An 18,811-nucleotide genomic window follows, 5' to 3' on the forward strand; every position below is an offset into this window, starting at 1 on the left:
TATTATACCAACCTGTTAGAAAACCACAAAGATAAAATATATTTTTGATGTTTAGTTTAATAAATAAGATAATACAATTATTTTATAAGAATATGATTTCCTATTTATACAAAGGATTATATAAAGGAGATATTGTTATAAATTAAACCACATAACTTACTGTAATAAAATGACACTTGACATTTGACCAGTTTTGCAGTTTTGAGTTTGACTTTTGTTTCACAATAATAAAAATCACAATCACGAATTCATTTTCAATTTCGTATTAAAAGTGAACATTTTCAGGATCTTTTATAACAAACAGAGATTCAAGTTAATTTAAAAAATACGAAATCTTTTATGTGATAAACGCAAGAATAAACAAAGTTAAAATGCCTATAAATTTGCAAGGTGTGCGCCAGTATTTGAGCGAATTGAGAAATACCGGAGGTCTGCACAAAGATCAAGCGGAGAAGTAAGTGTTTATTTAGTTTTCTTGCTGGTATCCTACCAAATATTCTAAATATTGTATTATTAACTACCTACTTAGACTCTCAGTTATTATTTAGTTAAAGTGGACACTCACTATTACTATAAAAAATATCTGTGATGTGTTTTTTTAGAAACTATACACATTGAATATAACTTATGTACATATGGCATGCCACTAACCAATCTATATTATAATATTTAGACTTAGTTTTAGAAATCAAATATCTACAGCAACCCCATACAGTCTAGCAAAAACGTTTACATAAACAATAATTACTACTGCAACTTGAAATATATGCAATTTCCTTGTGTGTTCCACAATGTTATTATATCTGTATTAACATGTGTTTCTCGTGTAAACTTAAAATTAAGTCTTAATCAGTTCTTAGTAATGAAATGGGTAAAACTGTACTTTATGACCCGTCGAATTTGATGTTGATTTTTAGGTCATAGTATCTTCCCCTGTGAAGGCGGGATTGCGGTAACCCCCCTTTTTTAAATGATTTTTTTAAATTTTGAGGTTACCTACATATGTCATTAGGAATTAAGACTAAAAAATTAGGGAATGTACATGATATTGACACCAAGCGCCTCCATCTTCCCCATCATTAATACTCTATAAGCTAGTTCTGAAGCAATTATAATGGCAATTCAAACCAACATTTGCGTACACTATGGTCTATCACTCGCAACTCTAAATTCGACGGGTTTAGCCATGAAATGCTTTTAGAAAAGGAAAAGTTTTAATTGTGATTGCCAATTTGTACACAAAACAGTTTTATTTTTGTCAATTTTAATTACTTGGCATTGATTTACTTTTAGTGAACATTAATTTTTTATTCAGATACCGCAATGTACTTTTGGAAATACTTCAGAGCCCTGAGGAAGAGTTGGCAGAATGCTTGAAGGCTTTTGTTGAAGCTAGTAAGTTATATTCAAATATTCATTAAATTTAAGTTGATTCATGAAAAGTTGCTAAAGCCTGTGTCATTTTATATCCCATAAGCATAGATTAGTAAAGATTACTCACTCCTAACAAGAAAATGTACCCAGTTTTGAGAATTGAAATAGTTGCATAAAAAAGTTTTGCCACGTCTCCGTGCTAAAATGTCCTTAAAATATTTGAAATAATTATTTATTTATTACGTAAATTACGCAGTATTAGTTATTTATTCGTAAATTTTCTCTAAAAATGTTTTTCGTTTGACAATAATTCAAAAAAAGAACTCACTGAAATAAGCCATTTGTGGCTTCATTCAATTTCAAGGAGGCTTAGTATCTTTACTAATCTATGCCCATAAGTCTAATTCTTCCATCACCACCCTGTATATAAAATTCTCGCATCACAATGTTAGTTACCGTACTCCTCCGAAACGGCTTTACCAATTTTAACCAAATTTTATATGCATATTCAGTAGGTCTGAGAATCGGCTACTATCTATTTTTCATACCCCTAAGTGATAAGGTTTGTTCACCCTTAACATTTTTTTATTTATATGGCAACTCAACGTTTGCCGGGTCAGCTAGTATTTATAAAAAAATAAATGTGAAGATCATTGTGCACAATTATGTAAAATAATCACAACAGTGATGATGAAACTAAAAAAGTATGTCTCTAACCTTTTTATAAATTTATATTTTACATTGATATTAACTTGTTCTTTCAGTTGTAAATGAAAATGTGAGCCTTGTGATATCCAGGCAACTACTGACTGATGTCAGCACCAGATTGGCTCTACTGCCTGACAATGTGTCCCGTGAAGTGTCACACTTTGCTCTAGATGTCATACAGCCAAGAGTGATATCTTTTGAGGAACAGGTATGTATTAATTCTATCGTTACATTAATACATTAATTTTTACAATAATTAATTTTATACCTTTAGAATAATTAATTAAGGATTTTATAAATAAATTATTTATTTATTTATTTTCTTTATGTGTTTGATGCTAATTGCTCTTGGGTAGAGTATTGATTTTTTTTTTATTTTGCAGGTTGCAAGTATTAGGCAACACTTGGCAGATATATATGAGCGCAATCAAAATTGGAAAGAGGCTGCAAATGTCCTAGTTGGTATTCCTTTAGAAACAGGCCAAAAGTAAGTTATCTTTTGTTTACTTATGTATGCATAATGGACTTATAGTAATGCAATTTCATTTAACCTTAAGCAAAACTTAATAAATCAGGTATATAAAAATCATTTTCCTGTCATTACAGACAATATACAGTGGATTACAAGTTGGAGACATATCTCAAGATAGCCCGCCTCTACCTCGAAGTGGATGACCCTGTACAGGCTGAAGCATTTGTGAACAGGGCCTCTTTGCTGCAAGCCGAGACCTCCAATGAACAGCTACAGATTTATTATAAAGTGTGCTATGCAAGGGTGCTTGATTATAGAAGGTATAAACTTTGTTCAGATGAATATTAGCACTAGCAAATGCTAAGTAACTCATGCTATTTAAAACAAAAAATATATTTTACAACCTATTTACCAAATCAAATGATAGAGATGTTATAAAAAATTTGCTACACTTTACTTTTGTATTTGATATAAAATAGTATTATTGTGTTAATATTATCTGTAAATTTCCCAAAAATTGTAAAAATAAAATATATATAGGGGATTTTCATCCCTGGCTTTCACTTTCTTACTTTGTATGGAAAATCTTATTATAAATTATCATTATTTCAGGAAATTCATAGAAGCTGCACAAAGATACAATGAGCTCTCCTACCGCAATATCATCCACGAGGATGAAAGGATGACTTGTTTGAGGAATGCCCTCATTTGCACTGTTTTAGCATCTGCAGGTAAACGTATTCTTTAAAAAAATAGCCTTTTTTTTAAAATCCACATTCAATTGAGGACAGAAATGATTTCTCAAATGAAGAAGTATAATAGACATTATAATCTCTAGTTAAAAATAAAATGTTTAAAATTACGTTAATTACCATATCTTTTTTAGAATGACTTACCTTATTTTCACTTGTATTACAGGTCAAGTGAGATCAAGAATGCTGGCGACTCTATTCAAAGACGAAAGGTGCCAACAACTACCTGCATATTCTATTTTAGAGAAAATGTACTTGGATCGCATTATTCGTCGCTCAGAACTTCATGAGTTTGAAGCCTTAATGCAGACACATCAAAAAGTATGTGTTACTTTTAATGTTCTTAAAAGTTATTTGAATTTAAAATATGTTTATTTGTTTAAGTAATTTGATGGTGGTTGTGTTCCATTTATCGCTATATAAAAAGTGTGGAGTAGTGCAAGGTACTATTAAAAATAAATGTACCCACAGTGAAGATAACACACGAGTGTGAGATAACTGGAAATACTTTATAATAACACTTTAATATGCTTTGATAATTTGTTTTGGTTATATGTATTGAATGATTTTTCTCATATTTTTATGATAATTAAAATTGATAATTACGGTAAAGTTTTTTGACAATATTACGTAGTTTATTAGTCGCATAATCTATAGACAATTCTATAAAGTCACCTATTTACACATGACTGGTTATAAAACAAAATTTATTATACGTACTGAAGTGATATACAATTAGATACGTAAGAAGTACGAGCTATACAGGGGCGTCCCTAGGGCGGTGCAGGAGCGTCATACGCGTGTCACTGTTTAGTAAAAAGGCTAGGCTGTTAATGGAACGGCTACTTAAGCAACTTCGCTGCAACATACATATTCCGTGGCCGTATATACTGTGGCGTAAGTATAGGATGCGAACTAAAAAAAACGTCGCTAGCATGAGATGTCGCACAACCTAAAATGTTTGCTAGGGTTGCCACTGCGTATTTTAATAGTAACGTAACCGTACAGGCGACGACATCGGACGGATCGACGATCCTGGACCGCGCGGTGTTCGAGCACAACCTGCTGTCGGCCAGCAAGCTGTACAACAACATCACGTTCGAGGAGCTCGGCGCGCTGCTGGAGACGCCGCCCGCCAAGGCCGAGCGCATCGCCAGCCACATGATCAGCGAGGGCCGCATGAACGGATACATCGACCAGATCAGCTCCGTCGTGCACTTTGAGAGTAAGTTTTTTTTTTATAATATAGGAATAGCAGACGAGCATATGCAGTCCACCTGATGGTAAGTGGCTACTGCCGCCCATGGACATCTGTAATCAACCCCAGATGGGATTAGATATTCCTACCTGAGGTCGTCCACAGATGCGACGCTCCTCCTGAGGACTAAGCTGGAAAGCCTCGGAAAAGTAAGTCTCCTTTACCTTTTAAAACGAAACACAGCAGCGCTCAACACTGCTGTTAATAGGCAGAAATAGGTGTGGCGGTGGTGCCGCCGGAATCGAACCACAAAGGATTCTATCACGTAAAAAAGTGGCGCATTTTAATATATTCCACGCCAAACTTCTAGTCCGCTCTGAAGTTGTTGTGCGCAGGTGTAGTCAGAGAACCAATACGGTCGAACTCAGATGTGCTTGTAGTTACATGCAATTACAATTTGCTAATGCATCTACAATTTGCTATTGCAACGCGACTCATTTTTATATTTGGAGCAGATTAGCAGTTTGGCGCTGACTCTACATACTTTATATTTGTGTAAGTCGGAAGTGAATAACCATGTGTCTTAGTGGCGGACTAAGGTCGTCGAAGGCCCGGAGCGGAAAGTTGAATGGAGGCACCCAGTGTAAAAAGTTGATTTGATTTTACAAAATTAAAAATGTGTCATAGACTTATTCGCCGAAAAAACGTATGATTCCGGTGATCTTTTCACTGATTTATTCACGTTACACCAATTATTTGATTCTGAAGACCTTTTTTTACCAACTGTGTTTGGGCCTTGGGGGACTCCCAGGATAGGGGGCCCGGAGCGGACCGCTCCTTTCGCGACCCCTTAGTCTACCAGAGATGTGTCTATGTTGTGTTAAAAGATCATTACAGTGGACATCAGCATTTAACTTCAAGTAGAACAGAAGTAGTTCTAAAATAGTTATGTAATATTAATTATTTTAAGAATTATCATATTACATGATAATTTATATACAAATTACTATGATTTCAAAAAGTAAAGCCAATTTTGTGTCCATGTTGATATATAAAAGAAAATGCATACGATAAGTCAGTTATAATTATCGTAGTTTTACTCCTACACGGATTGCATAACATACAATACAATGTGGGCACTAAAATATTCATGCGTCTACCTACTTTCTGGCCCTTGGACTAACCTCATCGATTTTATTTTCTAAGTAGGCTACTACCAAGAAGTCGATTGCATAATATATATTTAATGAAAGAGGTCTTTCTTATTATTTATGTATGTGTACACATTGTAGTTTACAAATTAGTTTATCTCTTTGATGCTGGTACACCGATATCAAAATTGTCAATTAATGATCGCCGGTTTAAGCGTGTCGAATGAACGGATTCCAAAGCTTATAATTTAATTTCTTATAGTTAGGGTGGCCTCTCCACCAGTTTGTTCGAAGAAGCTAAGCAATGAATATGTGTCAAATCCAACTACAGGATTGCTCAATTTAATTTGTTTAGTCAAGAAGCTCGCAACCCAGTTAGTGATCGCGATTCGTATAGCAGAGCAGAGGGTTGCAATAAATTACTGATTACTAGAGTATTCTCAATTTCATAGCACTTAATCGCTTAATTTAGCTACGAGCTCGCAAATCTCTGGTGAAATGGTACCCTAACTGTCGTCGGTTTCTTTCAGATGATCATATCTAAATATGTAATAAAATTGATTATATAATTTACTATTGAATCTTATGCAGTATGATGATTAATGCTTCTAAGCTCGTGGTTAGCTGTGCAATAAAAATAAGTGGCACTCTGTTATACTAATCTGATTTAATTGTATGTTTTAATAGTATGTATTTGTTTATACAGCTCGCGAGATACTGCCGCAGTGGGACAAGCAAATTCAGAGCCTGTGCTATCAAGTTAACAGCTTGATAGAGAAGATTGCTGCCGCCGAGCCAGAGTGGATGGCCAAGCTTATGGAGGAAGAAATGATTCAGTAGTTTTGTCACTATCTTATTTAATAAAATGTATCGTAATCACGTTCTATATTTTATTAAAGCAATTACTGATTCTGTGGAATTGGCAAAAATGACAGCGATTCTCTGAATACTATGCGAAAATGGAAGGAATATATTGCGAAAAATTCTCGCTCTACCCTTACCCTATCCTGAATAGGAGCTATTACATAGTAAGGTCACTCAGTCAGGGTTTTTGTGTACTACACTTATTTCGAGACTTGAATTTCCTCAATTTGTTAGGAGCAGCTATAATACTCCCAAGATACATACTTCATTTTTAAGTACAGCTGGCAATGTTAATGTTTTTCTTTTGTAATATCAATTAAATATAATGCAATAAGTAATGTGGCTACTTTCTCTTTTACGAATAAATTTAGGGCAAAAATAAAAGTAGGTATGTATACTTCATATTTTTTATCTGGTGAAAGTAGTAAGTTGAATGAATGAATTCGCCGTTATAATCACGGCATCAAATGTTATCCGTTCACGCTGAATTAAAACATTGAATCACATTGTAAAAGACCTCTCAGTATTAATATGTAGTAATTATGATAGGGAAAAGGATAATGGCAATCGGGAAATAGAAACAAAACAGTGTTGATTCCAACAGACTATTCATTTTTATTCTCAATCAATCAATACAGGTGTACACCACTGGTGTTTATTTACAAGACATTGTCGACTGACAGTAATAACGTTATTTGAATTCGATAAAATTATGTAGCAAATATATTAGGGATGCTGGAAACGCCGCGTGCTCAGACATACGTAATATAGAAGAACGCTAACATCTATTTTATAGGAAAGCTGTGAATCTGTCGTGAAATTTTATTTTGACGAAGACTCGCAACCGTTTACACGACACGCATAGTGAACTTGAACAACCGTGTTGCGTTAAACGCTCGAATACATTACATATAGGGCATTTGAAGAAAATGTTTAAATTGATTTAGTTGTTTCCATCTGTTATTTATAACAGCGTGTGGCATTACGTATTATCTACAAGTCTAAAAGCCGGTGGCTCCAATAAATGCCTAGGGTTCCAGCTCGAGGGCGACGCCCACTTTGTGGCCGCCGGCGTTGAAGTTCTGGCCGTCGATGGCCGCCGACAGCGTCAGAGTCACGCCTGCGAAACGACAAAACATGTTACATAACACGCACTCTTAAATCATCTGACTCTCGACAACTTTTCAGATAACGCACCGATAACGCAATGATGCGTGACAATAATGTAGCACAATAAAAGATCGTACGATAACTGATAACAATAGCAGTACAATCATTACTATCGCGACAGGAAATATTCAAATGATGATACCCAGAAACTTTATTTTTTCTAAGAAAAATATACAAATAAAGAAAAAAGGTTTTGTTCTTATGCTGATAAAACAAGCATTAAATAGAGGTTGAAATATGGCTTTATACATATCAATTTTATATTTTATATGAATTTATGTTTCTATAGAGCTATCCTCCTTGTATAAAGGTGATGCTACATGCGTAAAATTATTTCTTGAGATACAATACAAATTAGTCTTGTAAGTTTGAATCAAAACTTATTAAGTTGTTACCTGTAGGTATAACTTGTCGAAATTTCGAGAACACGTACCTGGACGAAGTTTCTGTTGGTAGCCAAGTCCGATGAGGGACTTGTTGTTGAGCTTGGCGTGCAACGAAGCGTCCTGGTCGAGCGCGAACTTGGCCCCGACGCCGAACAGCGTGTCCGAGGAGCCGGCCGTCCACTTCATGCTGACGCCGCAGTCCAGCTTGTCTGACACCTTCTGGTAGATGGAGCCTCCGAAGTCCTTGCCATTGTCACTGTACAATTACCATCAACACCATAATTTAGTGATATACACAGAAATCATACACTTGACTCACATGAACTTCTAATAAGAACTTTGGTAACAATAAAAGTAATCAATCATTTAAAAATACAGCCTTTATTGTCATTTGAAATTCATCATATAAAAGCTAGCTCTATAAGATCTTATGTAACTGTAATAACATTTTAACTTTATTCATAAAGTCAATCATAACATTCCTTATGATTCTGTCATCTTAAGTAACTGAATTGTCAAAGTACTTAATATAACACAATTCTAGTTATAACTGGATCCTATTACAACAAAAGGAAGATGACATCCTTGCTAAGCTTAGACTGTTAGCCTTGAATGTTATGCAATGCCATAAAATCAATACAATACAAGTAATGGACAGATGGATACAGTATTATTTCTGTGACCTAGTTTACTCATTTATATACCACATGTTTTTGTAAACGAATGTGTAAATTGAAATGTACAATATTTGCTTAGTTTTTATGTACAATTATGTCAAGGAGATAATTATCTTCTGATGGAGACAAGTATAAAAGATTCAACTCATTTCATTAAATAAAACCTTTGAAAACTTAAGTGGTCATGGCTTGACCAAAAGATATGGGGTACCATTTCCCTATAAGGTATATTTTCAGAGCATGATGATTTTTCAAAAGCGTTCAATACATTGATCATTATTTATCAATACTTACACATTGGTGTGGACGGCAAATTCATTAGTCTGGTAACCGAAGGCAAAGTTGTTCTTTGAGAACTTAGCCTTCTGTGTGTCAAACTGTGTGTTGGCACCAGCCAGCCAGCCCTGGTACTTGAGGACGGCAGCGACATCCACGATGGGACCGGCCATATCCAGATCAAAGTTGGTGTTCACAGCTACAGTTTCATTGGCAAAAGAGGTTTTAAGCTTGCCAGTCTTGCTTCTACAAAAAGAAATAGAGAATTAGAATTTGTACATATAATTTATATTACTAAGACTATTTCTATGCAGCATTCAAGTCATTTTACCCAGTCTGTGGTGCAAAAGTGCCTTCGAGTGTGACCTTGAGGCCTTCAGCAATTTTATCCTGAATAGTGATATCTGCAGCCAATGTGTTGTCAGTGTTCCACTTTTCTGTGAATGTGAGGCCATAATCTTTCACTACATATTTTGAGGAAAGGCTGCCAAATACCTGTAACAAACCATAGTATCATAAGGAAAATAAGTTGCAAAATTTTAAATTGTGAATTTAGAGTCTTTTCAGATCCATTTTCTTATTTAGCAATTTTGAATTTGTCTACAATTAAAAAATCGTGATCAAATTGCTCGAAAAATTTGTGATCCATTTTTACCTTTCCACTCTCCTGGTTGGAGGTGATACCACTGCTGAATTCAACACCAGATTCGCTCTTGGTCTTCAGGTCCAGTTTGAACACACCAAAGTGGTATCCTTTGCCGAAGACATCATTAGCCTTCTTTCCAAGATCGGCATAGTATGGGGGGGCCATTTTACCCTGTAAATTACAAGCATTATAAATTGCTGGCAGGAGCATAACATTACTTTGGATGCCAGTAGTTTAATTAAGTACCTAAACGTTATATTTTAAACGCTAAATTAATAATTCTAGAAATTTCCCTATATTTTTTTCTTATTTATTACTTGTAGAGTTTAATGACCGTGAAGACGCGTCTAATAATAGTCATCAAAATACGTAAATAAAAGCGGGCAAAAAATCAATAGAAAAAGTCTACAAAATGCAGGTATGACATTTAATACAAGGGAGCAAGAGTCATAATTAACAAAGTGTGCCAGCTGTGTCAGGGCCGTATGGGACTTCGCATTTATCTATACTATTTACAAGCCACTTTCAGCAACGGTATTACATAACGAGCGAATCATTCGACGAGGTCTCGTCTATTACTCATGTAAATTCTGACGGCGACTATTTCCCCTATGCTATTTTATAGGAAATACTCGAATGCGGCGACCGTAAACTTGACCTTTTGTCAAAAGTCACAGAAATAGGTGCCAAAGAACGAAATCGCACACGCTACCTAAACCTCGAAAGTGACAAATTAATCAAATCATAAATTACTTATGAAAGAATCAATAACCGAAGTAACTTAATACATTTTAAGCATACATTTTATAGTTAAATTACGTAGAATACGTAAAAATTATTAAAAATCACGTGTGTGACGTCAATACCTTCCCCGGCTAAATCCCTTACTGTAACCTAGTAAGAAACTAATCATAAATAATTAACGCTCGGGCCAACAAAAATATAACAACATATACTTACTATGAATTAAATTAATTCACTAAACGAAACTAGGTATATAGAATTCAGAGAATTCTTGGCAATAATACCACCTTTCTGCACGACACCACAAGACAATTCTAATTCGCGAAAGTAGCGCCTAGAGGGAGTTCACGCAGCGGAAATAACGTTATTGATATTGTCTCTGGTATAATATTATAAAAAGGAATGAATAAATATTATTTTCATTTTTATATCTCAAAAATCATTATTTTATATTATATGTAACTAAATAATTAACTTAGCACTTCGAATAAAAGATACAAACTAAAAGTAACTTATTGACTTACTAGACTTGATAACACAATTTCGCATTCCGGTAGATGAGGTCAAATGGATAACTGTTTTTTTAATATCAATGTAAGAGTTATACAAATATATTAATAAAAATTTAGTTATTTAATAAATGTATTTTTTTAATTTTAGGTTATTGTTTCTTAATAATGAATACAAATGATAACATTAAAAGACTTGGAAAATACTTAAAAGCGGGAAATCTAAAAGGGATGGGCGGTGTTGGCTTATCGTTAAAAAATTAAAGGGGATTTGTCTAAACACAAAATTATATGTTAAATGCTTACAATAACGATAGCGTTTCCATACGTTATGTATTAAGTTAGATTAAGTATTTACTCATTCCTATCAAAGTTAGTCAGGAATTTACGTACAGGGCAGCGTTCAATTTTAACTTCGTCTTCGTCATGGAATCCACGAGGACATTCGATTTTTTGACCGTACTCGTCCTTGCATATTTCCATCTGTCCCATTGTTCCATCCTATTTAAGGACATTAAAAATGTTTACCTTCATCATAATCACACATCACCTACATCAACAATGTAGGTTGTAAACATGTTGTAAATATGATAAAGTAATTGTTAGGCAACGATTTATGTTGGTCATAACAATTTTTGTAGGTATATGCTATTGCAACACATTAATTATTAATGTCCTGCTATTAATGTACACGTATTTAAATAGAAAACAACCATAAGCTCTATCAAATAATAAGTCCATCCACAGAGATCAGTATAGAGTTCCATAAGTTCAGTCGACTGTTAACCAAGTTCGGTATCAAATGTCTTGCTACCCTCTAAGAAGAAGTTCATACGTCTCATATTATAAGTGTCTCTGCCTTCATCATAACTAGAACTTTAAACAAGAACACATCAACGTTTAACATTTCTGTTATGCTAACTTAGTCGAAGTAGTGTTTACGGATGTGGCCTAGCCCACATATTAGACAAAGACATTGATTATCGATTGTAGGTGCTGAATGTCAATACAATACAAGTGTAATGACCCCATTCAAAATACCCTGAACCACAAAGAAACTCGTAAAATAGGAGTGGTTTCTAAATACATCCTAGATTTCTCTCACTCACTGTTTAAAGCTAAGTGACTAGACTAACTAATAGATAACTTTAAATTAATATGCATATATCTTATAAATAAAACAATCCGTCAAGAATTAAGATAAGTTCTTCATGTTTTTTTTACTGTAGCGAACAAATATGGTTTATATTGAATTCGTTAAAAGTTTATAATTGAACTATCTTACGGATCGAAGGCATGGCACTGTTTCTTTTATGACAGCTGCACTCACAGAAGGAAGGTTTGCTAAATTAACTAAACTATTTCCGTAACGAAAGCCAAATAAATATTCAAATATTGACATAATTGAGAAAAAACATTGAGAACACAAAATTAGCAAAATAATAAAAAGATCTAAATTGAAATGACACAGTAGTGCGTCTAGATAAACGTTAAATTTTAAATAGCTAAAATCCATATGGCTCTTTCGACATAAATAAAGGAAAAATTCTAATAATTTCTACAGAAGTCCATGTAGTGTTTCTACTACAATTAATAATTTTATTTTAATTATTATTACAATTAAACTTACGCGAAATTAAAAAAATATTAAGAAAGGTATCCATCTTCTCGAAAAGTTGTTAAAGTAACTCGAACACTCTAAACTACAGCAATTAAACCCAGTCATTATTAGATAAGTATAGACAGGTAAATTTACGTTGGTAGCGACAATAAAAATATCATACTATCTTCTATAAGCGTATGTGTGTACCTACATAGTTGGTATGAAACATATCACCTTACATCTATTCAATAGCTACCAAAAGACGAATGAAACAATTCAAAATAAACAGCTATAGACATAAACGTACTCGAGAGTTCGACCGGCCCAATTCTCGAATAACCGGCGTCTTATTTTAGCTCTCGAACGTAAAGTCTTTCATATGCTTCAATCTTCGTTCGGTGACCAAAACGAGCAGTATTCATTTGCTTTTAAGGAAATCCGAGATTGAAATTACCCCAGTTTACTAAAATGGTAGACGTTTGCCACTATGATGTTGTTCAAAACGATAAATATGGTCGATATCTCGTCTCTAACAAGGACTTGGACGGCGGCGAAATAATATTTACTGATACCCCTTATGCTGTTGGACCAAAACCAGGCAAGTTTTGAATGGTAGTGGCTTAGTACATTTTTGGATAATCTCACCATGGTCGTGATGAATCCAATTTATAAATGTACTCAGTAGTATCTTAATAGTAGACTAACTAACGATTAGGCAGCGTGGTACACTGGAAGATTTATCCATTAATCCTCCCAGGAGAGAGGACTTTAAATTCAAAATTATGAGATTAATGAAAGTACGATTAAGAAAATTATACGTGCTTTAATCTTGCCTATTAATAGTTGTCGTAAATTTATAGCCGTAGCAGCTGTAAGATACCTACTTACACTGCTTTAACGAAAGTTAACGCAAACCGAATTAGTTAAGTATTTATATCGTAACAGCATGTATTGTGACATTAAAGACAAATACAAAATATTGAAAGATACGGCATCAATAAATTACTTAATTTATTGCGATGCATTTTGATGTCAGTATACCTATGAGGCAAAACTTGTAAATAGGGTCTGTGGTGTCATAGCAGTCTATCTCAGACATGGTTTAACATTCAACTACCTAACAATATGAAGGTAATTTAATTTAATTTTATGTTGTTTACTTTCAACCACAGATACTCCGCCACTATGTCTCGGCTGCTACTGCCCAGTGGAGAACACGCTGTGCTCCCGCTGCGGCTGGCCAATGTGTAGCAAGGAGTGCGAGCTGAATCCTCTACATGTCCTGGAGTGCGAGGTCTTCGTGGTTGCCAAAGCACGCTATCAGCCCCTCGATGATTCGACCGCGTCTTCACCTCAACTTGATTGTATCACCCCTTTGAGGTACCTAGAATAACCAGTTTATATTTGTTATTCTTAAAGTAAAATCATCATCGTTTCATTCCCTTGATAATAATTACATTTCCACCTATCATGTACTTACATCCATCTTCATCATTACCTGCTGGTAAGTGGCGAATGCCGTCCATGGACTTCTGAAATGAACCTCAGATAAAGAGTAAAGTCTTGCCTGGGGTAAGCCACAGATGCGGGTAGCTACGCATACTTGAGGACTAAGTTAGAACACTTCAGATACCTAATGTCTACCACCAACTACATTTTTTGTAATTGCGACACTTATTTAATATTTTAGGGTGCTTCTTGCAAAAGAGAAAGATCCCGAAAGATGGCAAAAAGAACTTGAGCCTATGGAAACGCATACTGAAGAAAGACAGAAGAGGCCGACTTGGGATGCCGACCAAGTCAATATTGTAGATTACCTGATCGATCATTGCAAGCTAGGCGGTAGATTTACTAAGGAACTAGTTCAACGAGTCTGTGGAATTTTGGAGGTATGATCTACATAATTAATAATTAGTTAGATATTAACTTAATTTAACCCATTACTGCCTTGTATCATCTTGAATGAGAAGGAAATTTTAGTCTTCATACATCAAGTGATCGGCTCCGGTTTTCTGCTATCAATCAATCAGTAGTAAAGTCAATGAGAAAGAAGGTCGTTAGGATTTTCAAACTTGATTGATTAAGATATTAATTTTAGTAAAAAAAGTCTCGGGAGACTTTCAAATCTTGCTAGGATAGCAAAATTCGGATCTTGTCAGGGACGCTCATGACGTCGTTCAGTAGACGATATCTTAGCGCATCTTTAACTGATTGATAATTGATCTATCGGCCGGCAGAAGTTTTATCTGAAAGAATCTTTAGCCACTAATTCTCTTTGGAGCAGAACAGTAGAGTACACAAAGGGAATTGCACCCACCAGAGGGACGTTTGGATTGGAGCCAATAAACAAGATATGATCAGTTTGCCCAAAAATTAAGAAAGGTGGAAAAAGACTTCGGACTTGGCAAACACTTTCGGTCAATGACGCCAACGTGATTGTAGCATATACCTAAATTCTACGATCTAATTAATTATAAACATGTATCTTACGACAAGTACATTTTGCATTTTATGATAAATATCTATATTTTGACATCGGGTCAGACCTAGTGTGTACCTATGTATGTGTATGTAGTGTATAAAATGGTGGTTTTGCGTTTCTTTGAACTGCACCTAACGACGTTAAATGGTGGAAGTCCAACATGTAAGACAATGTGTTTTTTAATCTTTAGGGAGGGACATTTTCTTCCTCTTGGCGACGCCCTTAGTTAATTTATAGATGTATATATGTAATAATTAAAACGATTTTTTGTGAAAATAAATAGGTAAGCTGTGTTCACCTGTAATTGCAAGAACACGATTGAACAACAAATTATGTTAGAAATTAAGGACCGATGGTGTATCTTGTGTTGGTGAACCTTAAAATAAATAAAAAAAAAAAAAAAAAAAAGCTGGTATATATTAAAGTATTCATATTTAAAATTACAGGTAAATGCTGTAGAGATTCCTTCTCGCGGAGGTTTTAGCATTCGCGCTGTGTATCCGCGCCTCGCCATCGCTGCGCACAGCTGCGTTCCTAACATTGTGCATACTATCCTTCAAAATGATTACACGTAAGCCAATAAATGAATTAACTAAGTAGATTAATATAGACGTGGATTCTATTTCATAGGGTTAATAACGCAGTTTTCTTGTAGGAAATAGGTAAGAACAGGCAATCAGGTCAATAGGAAACATCCATAACAACTAATCTGAATGCTTGTTTAGTACTTTTATAAGGTACATGCCAACGTGTTTCCTTATTCCTATGAAAGATATTCAAATATAATGTGACAGTTACATTACCCTGACCAACAAACAAGTTGAAAATTAGATAATACGAACCCTATAGAATGCCAACTAAGGATTTGCTTAGGACGTTAATGATAAGCAATACCAATTTCCTATTACTAATTTCCAGTCAATTGTTAGAGGACCAATATTATATTAGGCACTAACATTATGAACCTACTTACATATTAATTTTATTATTTTAGAGTACAAGTACGGGCGGCTGTGCCTATAAAATCGGGCGACGCCCTGCATCTTTGCTATACTTACGCCCTGTCACCCACGCTAGCCCGACGTGAATATCTACAGGAATCCAAATTCTTCAACTGCGAATGTCCAAGATGCGTCGATCCTACAGAACTTGGAACTCATTTAGGCACATTAAAATGCAGCAAATGTGACAATGGTGTAATTATATCTAGTAGTCCCTTAGGTTAGTTGCGAATTATAATGCTTCTTCCTATCGTATATTTAAGTACTTATACAAATTGTCATACCTTTACTTCATTTGAGAATGAACAGGACACAGAATAGGTACATGTTTTACATACATTTACATTTAATCAAATTTGCTGCGCGAAACATTTGCTTCCATCAATAATTTCAACCATTGGAAAGATAATGCTGGTTAAAACCATTATCTCTGGGAGCGCTGCCATTAGATATCCACATGAAACAAATATGTAATACCTATGTATGTCTACTGCACTCATCATCCATTACAGACAACAGAGTAGGTATTTTTAGACAGTAATTTTAGTTCATCATGTTCATGTTCATCATCAACCCATTATCGTCCCACTTCTGGGCACGGGTCTCCTCTCATAATGAGAAGGATTAGGCCATAGTCCACCGCGCTGGCCAAGTGCATATTGGTAGACTTCACATACATTTGAGATTTTTTTTTATAAATCTCTCATGTATGCATGTTTCCTCACGAAGTTTCCTTCGCCGTTTAGCAAGTGATAATTAATTTCTAATACGCACATAACTTTGAAAAATCAGAGGTGCGTGCCTGGGATTTGAACCTCGGACCCCTCGATCGAGAGGCCGAGTTTCTTAACCACTAGGTTATCACTACTATATTAATTTTAGTAAGTAGCATTTAATTAATCACTCTCTATATGTATACAAGATTATATGTCTTTCTGGCATATTTTATGTAAATCTTGGTTTTGCATTTATCTTTTGATCGTAGTCGATAATTCTCATAAAATATTTTGAATAATAATAGTTGTTATTCTTACTTCCATCTCACCCTGCTGTCCCGCATAGTATCTAACACTTACTACTTTGTTTTTTGTAGACAACGACGCGCAATGGAACTGTACAGACAAAAATTGCGGTTTCAAAACGTCAGGCGTCGCGATGCGTAAGATGTTAGCCGTGATGCAAGCGGAGCTGGATCAGTTGGACGCCATTGACCCAGGCCCACAGGCCATCGAGCAACGCGAGGCTTTCGTCAACAAAGTTAGTACACAGTATATAAATCAGACATCAAATATTTTTCCTGAAATGTTTAATGTTACTGCATTTTGTAAGCTCATTTGGTTGTTTGCAGCCTTTTCCGAAATTAGCCCGAATCACAGTAATCAGGTATTTTAAAGGGATTAACTTTACTTCCTTGCACAATAGGATGTATAATAATATGTATAATTTAAAACTTTTAATGGCCAACGATTTCGTAGCACCCATTGATCTATAACTAAGTATAAAACGTCATTGGTAGCACCATGTAATTTCGAAACCATAGCGCAAATTAGTTTTACTCGTCCCTGTAGCTGTCCTTTTTTTAAAGCAATTTCAATTACTTTCTGTACAGAGTCTTAAAAAACTAAAACCTTTGCGTATTCAGTTACTTTATATTATATATATACTTTAATCTATTGATCATTTCAGTATAAGTCGGTCTTCCACCCGCGCCATTCGTATTTGCTGTCTGTAAAGTATACGCTGGCGCAGCTGTATGGGCGCGTGGAGGGCTACACGCTGGACGACCTGCCCGACCTCATGCTGGAACGGAAAGTAGAGTTCTGCAGGCTCGTCCTTAAGACCCTCGAAGTTATCACGCCCGGGGAAAGTCGGATGCGAGGCAAGTACCAAATCTGTACAACCTTAATAGTATGTAACTCTAACAATGAATGCATTTAACTGTAAATATGACTTTGAGAGTATGCACTAATTAGAATTTAAGATGCCGAAAACATTATATAAACTAGAAATATTATTATATACATATTTATTAATAATGTATTTACTTTGTTTAGAAACTTCTTATTTATAAAGGGATAAATTGTCGCATCTAAATATCCAAATGTTGTTATGAAAATGTCATAATAAAAGTGGATCGCAGTGGACATAGTAGGTAATACATTTTGTGTTGTCTTACATTTCAGGTATGATGTTCTATGAACTCCACGCGCCACTGATGTATTTGGCACGGAACGAGTTTAGCGCTGGACTCATAGACAAGGACAAGCTTAAGGAGCGATTACAGGAGCCCATACAATGCCTTGCCGATGCCGCTCGTATCCTCATGCGCGAAGATCCGAACAGCCCCGAAGGCATCACTGGCCAGGTCGCCTATCAGTCCTTGGAACAGTTGAAAGCTAGTCTTGAAGCGTTATAAATTACTGCCATCATTCATCTTCTTGACACATTCATTTATTGCATTAATTAGAGGCGCGCTTAGCCAATGAAAGAAACTACATAAGACATTCTATGTACTAGAGTTAGACTAAATAAACATGATAAAAATCGGATTTAAATTTAAATAAATGTATTTAATACTAAATGTCTCTAACTTTATGGAAATAAGAAAATCTTACAAGAATTTGGAGCTTCATTGAACAAATATGTAGTTTTCATTTTATAAAAAGTAATTGAGTAGTTCACTATGGTGGGCAAATGTGTGTTCCATATTCCTATGTCAATAAGCTACTTTTATAGTGTGTATTGTTTGTCTTTGTATGCTAACATTGTTTATGTTTCAACAAATATCTAAATGAAAA

At 34.9% G+C, this 18,811-nt stretch overlaps 3 protein-coding genes across 4 annotated transcripts; 2 read left to right on the forward strand and 1 right to left on the reverse strand.

The window, feature by feature from the left end:
• The first annotated feature begins 116 nt into the window (after positions 1 to 116).
• CSN4 (COP9 signalosome subunit 4) lies at positions 117 to 6,534 on the forward strand. The gene is made up of 9 exons (XM_073089041.1): positions 117 to 454; positions 1,316 to 1,395; positions 2,139 to 2,290; positions 2,466 to 2,569; positions 2,689 to 2,874; positions 3,167 to 3,285; positions 3,473 to 3,627; positions 4,315 to 4,531; positions 6,362 to 6,534. Exons 1-9 carry the CDS (start codon positions 372 to 374, stop codon positions 6,493 to 6,495), a joined length of 1,230 nt encoding a protein of 409 aa, XP_072945142.1. The 5' UTR covers positions 117 to 371; the 3' UTR covers positions 6,496 to 6,534.
• Positions 6,535 to 7,108: 574 nt separating this feature from the next.
• On the reverse strand, positions 7,109 to 12,401 carry LOC140754124 (voltage-dependent anion-selective channel). Of its 2 annotated transcripts, XM_073089043.1 has the most exons (7): positions 12,213 to 12,401; positions 11,321 to 11,428; positions 9,684 to 9,845; positions 9,360 to 9,523; positions 9,047 to 9,274; positions 8,123 to 8,331; positions 7,109 to 7,639 (listed from the first exon to the last, which is right to left on the reverse strand). In XM_073089043.1, exons 1-7 carry the CDS (start codon positions 12,327 to 12,329, stop codon positions 7,548 to 7,550), a joined length of 1,080 nt encoding a protein of 359 aa, XP_072945144.1. In that variant the 5' UTR covers positions 12,330 to 12,401; the 3' UTR covers positions 7,109 to 7,547. The 2 variants fall into 2 exon arrangements, with proteins under 2 accessions (XP_072945144.1, XP_072945145.1); XM_073089044.1 differs by lacking the exons at positions 11,321 to 11,428; positions 12,213 to 12,401 and adding an exon at positions 10,635 to 10,791.
• Positions 12,402 to 12,493: 92 nt separating this feature from the next.
• SmydA-3 (SET and MYND domain containing, arthropod-specific, member 3) lies at positions 12,494 to 18,479 on the forward strand. The gene is made up of 8 exons (XM_073089039.1): positions 12,494 to 13,128; positions 13,703 to 13,910; positions 14,221 to 14,419; positions 15,459 to 15,583; positions 16,007 to 16,233; positions 17,107 to 17,270; positions 17,700 to 17,892; positions 18,197 to 18,479. Exons 1-8 carry the CDS (start codon positions 12,999 to 13,001, stop codon positions 18,427 to 18,429), a joined length of 1,479 nt encoding a protein of 492 aa, XP_072945140.1. The 5' UTR covers positions 12,494 to 12,998; the 3' UTR covers positions 18,430 to 18,479.
• Positions 18,480 to 18,811: the final 332 nt, after the last annotated feature.

Source organism: Epargyreus clarus, unplaced genomic scaffold (genome assembly GCF_041222505.1).
Source record: "Epargyreus clarus isolate Ecla_fem2 unplaced genomic scaffold, WU_Ecla_fem_2.2 ptg000027l, whole genome shotgun sequence".
Classification (NCBI taxonomy): Eukaryota; Metazoa; Arthropoda; class Insecta; order Lepidoptera; family Hesperiidae; genus Epargyreus; species Epargyreus clarus.